Genomic DNA, 12,560 nt, shown 5'->3' on the forward strand with positions numbered 1-12,560 from the left:
GAGTGCATTAAGATGCCGGAGGTCAGAGGAAGCAGCCAGGTCAGAGGTGGTTATGGGTTTTGATTTGGGAGGAGGTGGGTTTTTTTACGGCTTGTGCATGCTGGTGGCGTGTGATGACAGAAACACATGGGCTGGGTGGGAGAGGTTTAAAAGTCCATGGATCACCATGTAGCGTGCCAGCTTTGGCAAAAGCATCAGTTTGGTCATTGTAGTCTTTGTCTTGCCCTGGTTGCCGTGAGTGACCGCGGACCTTTTTCCAATAGACCAGCACGTCGTGTTTTGTGACTATGTCGTTGCATGCTTGGAAGAGATCTTGATGCTTGATTGAAGTGCTTATTTGGCGAAACAAGCGAGCCCATATAGCTTCGTTCAAAGTGTCCACATAGGCATTGATTCTTAACATAATGTCTGCTCCAATGTAGATATTGTGTGGCAGGTCGGGGACAACGAGGTAGTAGTGACTTAGGTGTCTGTCATTCCAGCACATGTCTAAGGCACAGACAGTCTTAGAGGTAATCATGGTTAAGGAGCATGGATTCAGAGGGAAGCGATCATGCTTGGTGGCATGTGGCAGTTCAGGCTTGTCTTTCTTTAAGGCTCTGAAGAGCTTCAGGTTGATGGCTGAGTTTTCGACCCTTAGGATTAGCACAGAGTCAGGTACTGTCATGCCTTGAATGTCTATAGCTGTCATCAGTTGAAAGCCATTTGAGCCTGGTTCTGTGGTTTTGAATGCGAGACCAGATGTGGGCCAGACCTGGGCCGAAACTGCTTGCTGTCTGGGCCATTTGTCGTGGCCTAATGGTTAGAGAGTCAGACTTCCAATCGAAGGGTTGTGAGTTCGAGTATCGGGTCGGCAGGAATTGTAGGTGGGGGGAGTGCATGTACAGTGCTCTCTCCACCCTCAATACCACAACTTAGGTGCCCTTGAGCAAGGCATCGAACCCCCAACTGCTTGCGCCTCAGCATACATGACTGCCCACTGTTCCGGGTGTGTGTTCACAGTGTGTGTGTGTGTGTGTGTTCACTGCTCTGTGTGTGTGCACTTCGGATGAGTTAAATGCAGAGCACGAATTCTGAGTATGGGTTACCATACTTGGCTGAATGTCATGTCATGTCTCCTTCTTTTCTGAAGGAGGACCGTCTTTGTTCTTTAGGTGGCAGATTGGTGCTTTCATGATGCTGGGGGCCCTCTGGGGCTAATCCTTGATGTTGAGTATTGAAATCACAAAATGCTGGTATTTTGGTTCCCTTTTCTGAGGCCATCTTTTGTTTGCCATAGGCTTTGTGGGCCAAATCCCTCAACTGTTGTGTAGTCATTGTGTGGGGGCAGGTCATGACGCCTAGGTGGTGGCTTACTCCAGGGTGGAGGTTTCTCAGGAAGAGGGTTTTGAAGTTTAAGTCCTCCTCCATGTCGGGTTCATTGTGTGCAACAAAGTACTCTCGTCTGAGTCTGTTGTAAAAGGCTTTGGGTGTCTCATGCTGGCCTTGTTTGGTTTCTTGGGCGGCCATCAATCCTTGGTCTGCCTCTAGGTCTGCAAATTCTTTAAGTAGGGCTTCTCGGAGGAGGTGGAAGTCTGACTTGGTGTGTAATAGGCTGTCTATCCAAAAAAAAAATTGCACCAAAGGACTGGATGTTGTTCGAAGCAAATAGAGTCTGTCTCTGTCTGTCACGTTGGATCTCATTTCCAAGTGGAAGTAGATATCTTGCAGGTAGGCCAGGACATCTTGACTTCCTGCAACATTTGGGGTGAATTTGTTGATGTTTCTGGTCAGTTTGTCAAGGTATGACATATGGTTTGAGTTCCAGGCCATGTGCCGCTTTATAGTCGGTTCGGAGAGGCCCCCTTCTCTTGTCAGCAGGGTAGTGCTCCTCCATGAGAGCTGAATAGGGCTGGTGATTCTTCACTTTCTCTTTGACGTGGCAATCCCAGCATAGGGGATGCAGCTCTGCTGGGCAGGGGTGAGACCAGAGGACGCCTTGTCCTGGTTGGATCAGGGTGCAGCTCATAAGCATGCTTGAGTTCTTACTGATTGAGCCAGATTCTTCTTTTACATAGTCAAGCTGTTGAGTCAAGCCGCTGATCTGATTTCGTGACCTTTCAAGATGGTTTTCAAGGGCCTTTATTCGGCTGTTCTTGTCTCTGAAGTCAGCCTTGGCTTTTTCCAGTAGCTGCTCTGCATACTGTAACTTGTTGGCAAGATTATCTTGGGCAGCCATAGCTTGTTCCAATTCTTGCCAGTGATCTTTGCAATCTCTTTGTGGTTGTAGCTGCAGTATGGATCCTGTGTCATGATGTCAGAGATTTTGGCATCAGTTGTCCTTGCGTGTGCTGTCGTAGGTTGTCAGCAGCTTTGGGCATCAGGCTGCATGTCACGACACTTAACCAGTTTGCTAAGTCTTCCCAGTGGGTGACGGGATCATCAGTGTGAGACATGTTGGCACATGGTAGGGAAACCTGGAAAAGAGACTGGCACAGATCTGTGAAAGTGTGTGTGAGCTAAGTATTGGCGTTTACACTGCATGGTACAATACGGTTCGGTACAAACAGAAGAACGTGGAAGTGGTTCGACTAAATGGACGCTATCTACGGAAGTCGACCTGCGAGCAATGGGAGACCATCTATACTGTAAAGCTTTATTTTTTTTTTTTTTTTTTTTTTTACATGTATGCCTATTCAATTATTATTTAAAAGTTCTGGATTGGTTATTGTTGCTAGTTTGATTTGTGTTTCTGTTATTTGTGCATTAACAAACATTGTACAAGCGTTTTGTTTCAGATGCACTGTCTACGATTGACTCGTTAGCACTTTCTCCGTGCAGTGATGCCTCAACGTCGCAACTGGTGATAGCAGCGTCGCCACCAGCACGACCGTCGCCACCAGCAACCTCCAGCAGCACCACCAGGACACCAGAGCGTGTGGTACCAGGCAATACAGTGGTGGATTAAATTGAAGAGTAGACAGACATGAATGTTTATTGATAACAGTACTGAAAAAAAGTAAATATTGTTAGCTGATGCTAACTGTCTAGCTAACAAGCTTGCTGGTGCTAAGTTGAGGTAATTTTGATAAATGATGTCCAAATATTTTTATTCAACCACCTCTATATATATATACCTCTCTCTCTCTCTCTCTCTCTCTCTCTCTCTCTATATATATATATATATATATACGTATATATATATATTACATCTGGGGAGAAAAAATGTGAAAGGATGTGCTGTTCAGAACATGGTAATTATCAAAGTGGTGAGAGATGCACCCTGTTTGGCCAGGGGTGTTTTTAAATTATATTATACTAACTTCAGGCCTTATTATCATGTCATATATAGCTGTGATGTTCTGTAAAACAACAAACTTTAAAATACTTTTTTCTTACTGGTGAAAATCAGATGGTCATCTCAGTTATTTTGAGCAGTAGGATTATAAAAAAATGTGTGCTAATATAAATTAAGTAGCCTATATAAAATTGCAAACATCTATCTTTCAGTACTGTTTACTTAAGTACATAAAAAAATTTAATACTTTTGTACTTTCACTTGAGTAACAAAAGGAGTATTTTTACTAGAGTAATATTTTATTATATGTATCTGTACTTTTACTCAAGTACTTGATTTGTGTACTTTGTCTACCACTGATGAAAATATGACTAAAACATTTGTTACAAATGTTACAGATCATATATTTAGACTAAGCTTACCTAATCCTTTTCTTATGTCGTTTTGAAAGCCTGCACTAAAATTGGATATATCATGAAATCCTGTTGCTCACCATAAATACTAGCTATTGTAACTTTGATTAGTTCACACTATAGATCATGGGGTTGTTAATGAACAGTTATTTCATACATTAATCGATGATATGTGATAAGCTTTATTTTAACCCTAAATTTTTTAGCAAAAACCTTTTGAAAAAAAAAAAAACTTTTCTTTCTTTGTGTCCAGGCAAGAGGAAACGGAACATGCACCATCAGGAGCATCTTGCTGTTTTAAGAGAGATGCAGGTGGCTGATATTCAACAGCAGGAACGTGGGAGAAAATAGTGCATACAGCTAGGAGGAGAGAGCTAAGAAGAGGGAGAGTGAGCAAAGACCAGATAAAACAAGGTGATACTTAAAGATAGCAGATAGTAATCAGAGCTGTGAAACAAAAAAAAAAACTACAAATAAAATAATATTAATATTCTCAAGGAAGGGAATATGTATATTTTTTTGTAAATAATTCAATAGATATTTCAATGAAGATCAAATTGAAAGGTACCTGGAACCTCTTAATTCCGTGTATTATTGTTGTTATAACTTCCTCCTGGTAGAAAGAAAGTGTTAATGACAATAATCATGCTCGTTCTTATGGGATCGAAACCATACACCTGTTACGTGCACTTTTTTTTTTTTTAGAATGTGTTAAGTGAGCGGTATTAGTTTATTGTTCCTCTTATCAATTTAATTGGCTAAGACCGTATAGGATGCCAAAATCTGATATGGTAGCGTGCGGTGCAAGGAGGGTGAATTCACACAACTGTTGAAAACTTCAAATTGTTTGCAAACAGATTATTTTGAAGATTTCCTGTAGTTACTGATTTATTTTCACCGGTTCAGTTCCAGAAATATCATGGGTAGAAGAGAGAAGAGCAGAAAAGACAAGAAAGGAGTTAAATGCAAGTGAGGGAAGGGATACTGACTCAATTAGCAATATATACATACATTACTGCTCCCACTGAAGATAGGAGAAGGGAAAATGGAGCGGAAGGGAAAACATTAATGGCAATAGGAGATTTTGAAAACAAAATTAATTAAAATAGAAGAAAAAAAAGAAAAGAAAAAAATTAATGTAAAATTAAAAGTAAATAAACAAAATTGTAATTATTGTCATCTCTTTATTTAAAACAAATGAACGATGAAGTTCCTTGTTATTTACTTAAAAGAAATGAGACTGACAGTGTAATCCAAGAGTAAATAGTAATTAACATGCAAAGGAACTGCCCATGAGGTACAGAATAGAGAGAAAACAAATGAAAATTGGGGAATAAACCATAAAACAGAGTAAACAATAAAAAAGTGAAGAAAATTAGAATTGCTTATCTAATTGTTAACTCGGCTCTGTGTTCATCTTCAGTTCTCTCTTCACAGCAGTTCAGTCAGTGTACTGTTTGAGTAAATTAATTACTCCGGGATATTTGTTTATTTGAACTCAGAGTGTCAGCCACATTAAAAAAGTTAACAGCTTAAGTAATTTGTGGAGTAATGCGTATTGGAGACGCAAACCATTTAAAACGATTCAGTTCAAAAACATTGAATCAAATTATTCATTCGCGAACTGGATATCACAAACTGCTTTGTCTCCCAACAGACAGGGGAGAGAAGACAATGCTGAAAAAAGTTGTAGTTTTTGCTATTTTTGGCCCAAAATATATTTTCCATATTTCAAAAAATTCTAAATGACCCTCTGATGTCACATGGACTACTTTGATGATGTTTATCTTACCTTTCTGGACATGGACAGTAGACCGTACATACAGTTTCAATTGAGGGACTGAGAGCTCTCGGACCGAATCTTAAATATCTTAAACTGTGTTTCAAAGATAAAAGGAGGTCTCATGGGTTTGGAGTTATAAATGACATAATTTTGATTTTTGGTTTAACTATCCCTTTAACTTTACCAAGTGAGTCAATACAAACAGGTACATTAGTTACCTACTCTAATGTCAATTTAGGGAGACAGCTTAGTTCATTTAACATTGGAACACGCAATAATTAATCATTCTAGATATAACAAGGCCTTTTAGGAAGAAAGTGAGGAACAGACTCACTAACTCAAAGGGGATTGAATTACAGTGAATAAGAACCAAATTAGTATGCAAATTATTGAGAATTAATATTTAACACTTTATCAACTATTCATCCACTGATAAGTTGAGGTTAGGGTATTTTATCAATTCTGGACAAAATATTATCCCGTGGCCTGCGGTAATAATATCATGAAATTATGATAACCGATTATGAGCAAGGTAACAGAATCTACAGTTTAAGGCAGTAACTTGTAAGCACACAGCACAAAACACTAGTATGTAAAATCAAACAAGGCTTTATTGAACTACTAATACACACACACACACTAAACTAATGAAAACACAAAAACATTGAGGTGGAAGCAGGGGTGGACTGGGACCAAAAAGTTGCCCTGGACCTTCTGGCCCACAGCACCCCACCACATCATAACGCATCCGCCCCTGTTTTGATGTCATTTATGAATTTAATATTTAAGTAAACAGTTTGGGAATTTTAACCAATAGGGCAACTGATCCTAAGTTGAAACAAACAAACAAAACAAAAAAATAAAAACAGTGCGTGCAGCAGCTATTCATTTAGCGACTCCTATGTGAGTGTACATGCTCATCACGACACAAACATTCTCCTAGAACTCACACTCTGCATGCAGTTAACAGATCCATACAAATCATGCATGAAATAGAAGTTTATAAACTCAAATGATAGCTTTATGTGCTTTACAGATGAACTTGAAGTTTTTATTTATTCGAGATGTTCAATAATAGACCATCTTCGACCCAGTAATACAAGTTCATGATTATTGGAAGCAATTTTGAGACCGTTGTTTGTATTAAACCACAAGTGGGTTAAATTTCAGTCTATTGGCTTTGGAGACAAAGTCTCTGGAATTTACCGCTGCAGAAAGGAGGTGTTCCCTGGTTTAAGCTTTTTGGTGATCCTGGGCCAGAGTAATACCTTAGCATCCTTCCTTTCCTGATAAGGCTGGGTATTTATGAATTGGGGTCACCAGAGGGTTTCTTGGCCATTTGGTCTTAAGTTTGGGGAACAAAGAGAAATCTTTTCCTGCCGTCCTGGCATCGCTGGTATGAGATTAGACAGGCACAAAAAGGGAAAGGGCGGGGGGGTAGGGGGGATTGGGTGACATTTCCTTTAGCCATCTTATTTTGATGGGGAATCGTTCTGAACTGTGGAATGCAGTGTTGGGTTCTTTTAATGAAATGGAGTGTTCAAGGAGAATCCTACACCTTTATAATGCATTATAAATACAGGGTTCATAGAAAGTGTTACCATTATTTCTTATTTGTTATTCACAGTCACATGGGCACAGGTGATCACTTCCATTTTCTTTATTATTTCCTTAGTTTGTTAGGAATTAAAATTCCAAAGCAAGTTAAGATAGTCTTTCTTTGATGAGATAATGACCAAGTGTGAACGAGTCACGAACCCACTACCTAGCCTCTATGTGGCGACTGGATGTCGCTAATACTAACTATACAGTGTATTTAGTAAAACAAGTGTACATTTTGTTAAACCAAGTAAAATCAAAACCTATCACAAAAGGTCAATAGCCGCTTTTCCATTGTTGGCCCAGTGGGAGCCAGTGCTTTAAACTAATAAGAAACAAGTCACAGGAACTAGCGTAATCACAAAAAAACATGATAAAACAGCTGTTTGTTTGCATTCTTTGTTAGAGATTTAAGTCCAAATGTTGTACAATAAACGATACATTGATCGTAATTAATTAATTCATCCATCAGGATTGAAAATTGGTCACACAGAAATAAAGCAGTATGAACATGGCCTACCTAGCCTACATATTCAGTCTAGTCTGTTTCTGTTTATTTGTAGTCACAATATACATCACATTTAGAAAGAAAGATAATTTCTATATTTTTATAAAAGTTCCCAAACAAAAAACATTCTTATATTTTTATGACATACTCGTAGGGCTGTGATGATAACCGCATCACCGCGGTAATTAGATGCTGACCGTGGTGTTGAGGTCATCACCGTCATCACTGCAATTGTTTTTTAGTTTTTGTTTTTTGCTAGTGAAAGTTACAGGAGTGCATATGTTGTGTGGTATGAAGTTTAAACAATCATTGTTTGTCAATTTACTGTCTTCCATCGCAGGGGTGCCTGCAGGATTTCTTCTGAGGGTGCGCAAAAAGAGTTTTTCTTTTGGGAGCGGGACATGGGGGGTGGGGTTCTGCCCGAACAGTAAGAGCAGAACAAATGTGTCACACGTTTTAAACTCAACAAAATGGTAAAATGCATATATCAAGAGCATGCTCACAAATGAAAACAGAGAACAAAACAGCATTGGATGAAGTAGACTAGAGCCCTGCACGGGGCCTCAAATATAGGTCTTTTTTTTTTCTTCCTTTTCCCAAAACTTTCCTTTTCAGCTATTAAAATAGTTAAGTTTTGTATGTAAGGGGAAAATTATTATATTTCTGTATTTTACATATATTTTATATATTATATATATTTCTATATATTTTTTATGAAGTTAATAAAAAAAAATGTTTCGAGCAATTTTTTGTTAGTTAAATGTCATTTTTAGTTTTTTAAAGTAATGACCAAGCGGCCAGCGGCAGACAATGAGTTTATCATAGACTATGTTTTGATCAATTTAGCATTCTCAAATCATCAGGACTTAACCTAGATAAATGTGCCCTCTTAGATGGATATCCAATTGTTTGTGTGGAGAGTGTAAGCTGCAGGACATGGAGGCACCAGCGTGATCACTTGCATTTTTTTCTAACAGTGGAAACAACTTAAAATAGGCAGTCATTTTTGCTCATAAAGGTAAGAGTAATACATCATTCCTAACTGTAAAGGTCTACTTTTATTTGTGTACACTCACAATATCACTGTTATAAAAAGAAGAGAGGATGCCACACAGTGGTAAACATGGCTCTGTCCCTTTTTTTTTTTTTTTTTTTTTTTTTTGAAATGTGTTGATGCCATGAAATTTAAAATCTATATATTTCCCCCTTAAAATGATACATTTTTTCAGTTTAAACATTTGATGTGTCATCTATGTTGTATTCTGAATAAAATATTGAAATTTGAAATGTCCACAGAATTGCATTCTGTTTTTATTCACAATTTGTACTGTGTCACATCTTTTTCAGAATCGGGTTTGTATAATGCATTGTTACGGTTTTTACAGGAGAGCTTCACAGTGATGAACTCAGGGAATTGCCTCACAGGCTTGATAAAAGTATATAGAAACCTTTAAATTACTACTTTAAAATGAAATAATTCAAATCGAAAATAGAAACTCTTTCATTGTATAATCTGTGCGATTCTCTCTAAAGGCACATCCAATGAGGAGATAGCAAGTAAATTTTTTTTCATCACCATAATTCATGGATGCCTATAAAAATAAGGAAAAGCCTAAAACAGGCCGTTTTATTTTATAATTCCGTATAATTAAAAAAATAAAGCAAATTATAATGGCATTTATGCAAAACTTTGTCCTATAATTGTATAGCTGCTTATATTTTCCGATTTTTATGTTGTTCTGTTCTGAATACCTTAAACTTTAAAGGATTTGCTGCAACGCAATTTTGTCTGATATGTGAATACATTTATTAGCCTATTTTTTTTTAATCCATACAGCAAATGCTTTAAAAACAGCAGGTCAGTGAGTGCTCATGTACAACACCAGTGCGTACAGCCGTACATCTGCAGATGCCACTGTTCTGTCATTTTCAAGGGGCTGCTGAAAAATAAAACACTGCTTCCCGTGAAAGGCTCCATTAAACATATGGGGGCTTTATTTTGTGTATGTCTTATTATTATTTAAATACCAGACTAGGTTTCAGTACTTGTGATGTCTACAGATAATGTTCAATGAATACACAAAATCAACCCAATCCGGTCCCAAAAAGAATCCGTGCACTGAAGTCGCAAGGCATATGCAGGAGGAAGCCCTTGATCTGCACTCTGATCCACTTGTCTAGTGGCAGGGATAATCAGGCTTAGAGCCCTGTACAGGCTTCAAATTTAGGCCCAAGCATGGCCCTGACCTGAGACACTCGGGCCCTAGCCCGGCCCCTGTCTGTCAGTTTATAAGAATTACCGGCCAGAGCCCAACCCAAGTTTTATATAAATATAAGTTTTAGTTTTTTTTTTTTAAGTAACGACCAAGCGGCCAGCAGGCAGACAGTGAGCCTACGTTTGATCAATTTAGCCTCGCCGTCGCGAGAGTTATTTGGCACACGTCAGCATGACATCAGAGTAGGGCGGACGTAACTCTGACACTTTTCTAACCAGCATGCATCTCGCGGTGATCACTGGTGATGGATTCTGCGCAGATTTTGCTCATCTCAAACAAGCATCTTATGTGGCAGATGTAGACGTGACGTTCAGTGAGACGAGTGCATGTTACAAAGTCATATTAATGATCTTGTCCGAACGCCATATATAAAAAAAACTGCTCCTCGCTCCAGTCAGAATAAGACTGCTCGGTTCATGTCTCAAACGCGAGAGGGGAGGGTTGAGCCCAATCAGAACTACGGGAGCCCTGAGTGGAGCGTCGGCAGATGTAAAAAATAAATAAATAAATATTATTTCAAATTAATCGATAAAATCGATTTATCGCCCAGCCATGTTGCATTAATTTTATTTTGTTGCTTACATAAAATATTTTTAGAGTGTGAACTATAAATTCTCACAGAATGTAGCCAATTCATAAAATATATATTGAACCATCTCTTTTAAGTTTTTCTAAATCCCAAACAGAGTCCAGACATTAGTAACGTATCCATCTATGATCATGTTTTATAGACTATTTTAGATTTGGGAATACACATGCGTTACAGACGTGACAAAAAAAGAGTTTTGGGAGACATTCCTTTTTGTAGACTATATGTGATTTGTGATCCTCTGTTTCAGAGGAAAAATCTGTGTTAAGACATCTCTCCATTACGGACCATTCTGAAAGCAGCATTTATGCAAACGTATATAAAATGCTTTAAAAAATGTATGTCTATTAAATAGGGTATTTAATAGGTCTGAAGATTTTTCTAGTTACTACTAGTCGTTCATTTGTCATTATTCAACTAATCGCAGGTTTATATTAAAATATATAATCCATAATGAGCTGTGATGGCCAAAAGACCTGGCCACACCCAAGGATGGTAACTGAGAACACGTATGCTAAGGATGCAGCTTCCGCAGCCGTTTCAGGGCCCCGCTCACGGATCCATACTTGGAGCTCAGGAGAAAGCATTCTTTGATACTGCTCAAGAATAATTATTTCTCCAATTTCCTCCACTGTTTTTCCTTTTGGCTTAATCCACTTCCCATACAGCTCCTTCAACCTGGCATACAGCTCTTTAGGACTCTCAGATGATTCAACTTCTCGGAAACGAAATCTTTGTTGATAAGCTTCTGAATTAATGTCGTACTTCCTCAAAATAGCTGACTTCACACTATCATAATTAGGAGAGTCGTCAATATCCATCAATACATATGCTGCTCGAGCTTTACCAGTCAATAGGGGAATCAGGTGGAAAGCCCAATCAGCCTTAGGCTAGGATCCCCATCCTGAACAGAACCGAACTTAACAAACATTTGGCTTGTTTGAGGATGAACAGATCACAGTGATTGCCTGATGATGAGTGACATTTGTTTGCCTGTGCTACACGAGTAGGACGAGAGAGTTTTTTAAATGAATCTGAAGTCATATTTGTATAGACAAGAGGTAAATTCATTTGTTTCTTTTTCTAAGCTGTTACAGACATAGGTGCTACTTTTAGGGCTAAAATGCTTCATGAATTACTCTTAGTAAAACACATTAGGAGTCTAAAGTTATGAAAAGTATGACACGCCCGTTATTTTTAGGAGTTTCTCTTAAATTTGCCAGTTAGGATAAGATTCTTTGTGAATGCGGCCCCAGGTAAAATAAAATTGATATGCTCATTTGAACAGTATGAGAACAATATTTGAATGTTATTCTCTGGTTTTAAGTGGCTTTGGATAAATGTGTTTGCTAAATGAATAAATTTAAGTGTAAACATGTAGACCTAGATAAAAGGAAACATATTAGGCTTTAGGGGGTCAGGAGACCTAGGGAGTTGAAATAAAAGCAATTTTTGTGAAACTATAAGAATTTAAATTATGATATGATTAGCAGAGGCAACTTTTTTTTATATAGTTTTATTATCATCATTAGTGGTGCTTGCCATAGGCAACTCTTATTATTATTTTACCCTTTTTGTGAACTATTGTAGTACTTATCCATGGATTTAATCAGGTCGCTGATACATCCAGTGTATAATATCTACAGGACCAGTCTGCGGCTAGTCTCGTCAAATTTAGAAACAATTTGATTCTTGTCCAGACCTTTTGTGAAGAAAAGCTGTAAGTCTGCTGTTTTTGTCAATTTTAAATGGTTTGCAAATCAGATTTTAATGTAAATACATGGTTAAATATTTTACCACTTGCTTGAGCAACTAAATATATAAGTATATACAGAAGTTATGCATTGAATAATACGTTGATTAAATTGGGTTTTTACATGAATTAAACAACTATTAAAGAGTGTAGTATATGTGTACAGAGAGAATTGCAGTGCTGACAAAACTTTTTTTTTTTAATAAAAATTGCTGTTAACTTCTGGATTTGAAAAAAAAAAATAGTGAGTATGTGTTTCTGGTACTGGTGGATCAGCTAACCTACAAACTGCAAACGCAACATATGTGAAAGCAATATTACACATGCCGCTCTTGTACCGCATATGCACTGCACACGGCTTT

The 12,560-nt window shown here is 38.0% G+C and overlaps 1 protein-coding gene across 1 annotated transcript; it reads right to left on the minus strand.

Moving 5' to 3' along the window:
* Positions 1-894: 894 nt before the first annotated feature.
* Positions 895-2,930, minus strand: LOC113039168 (uncharacterized). Its single transcript, XM_026197064.1, has one exon. The coding sequence runs from the start codon at positions 1,810-1,812 to the stop codon at positions 1,105-1,107; it is 708 nt and encodes a 235-aa protein (XP_026052849.1). The 5' UTR covers positions 1,813-2,930; the 3' UTR covers positions 895-1,104.
* Between the last annotated feature and the right edge of the window lie 9,630 nt (positions 2,931-12,560).

The sequence above is a fragment of the Carassius auratus genome, chromosome 21, assembly GCF_003368295.1.
Source record: "Carassius auratus strain Wakin chromosome 21, ASM336829v1, whole genome shotgun sequence".
Taxonomy (NCBI): domain Eukaryota; kingdom Metazoa; phylum Chordata; class Actinopteri; order Cypriniformes; family Cyprinidae; genus Carassius; species Carassius auratus.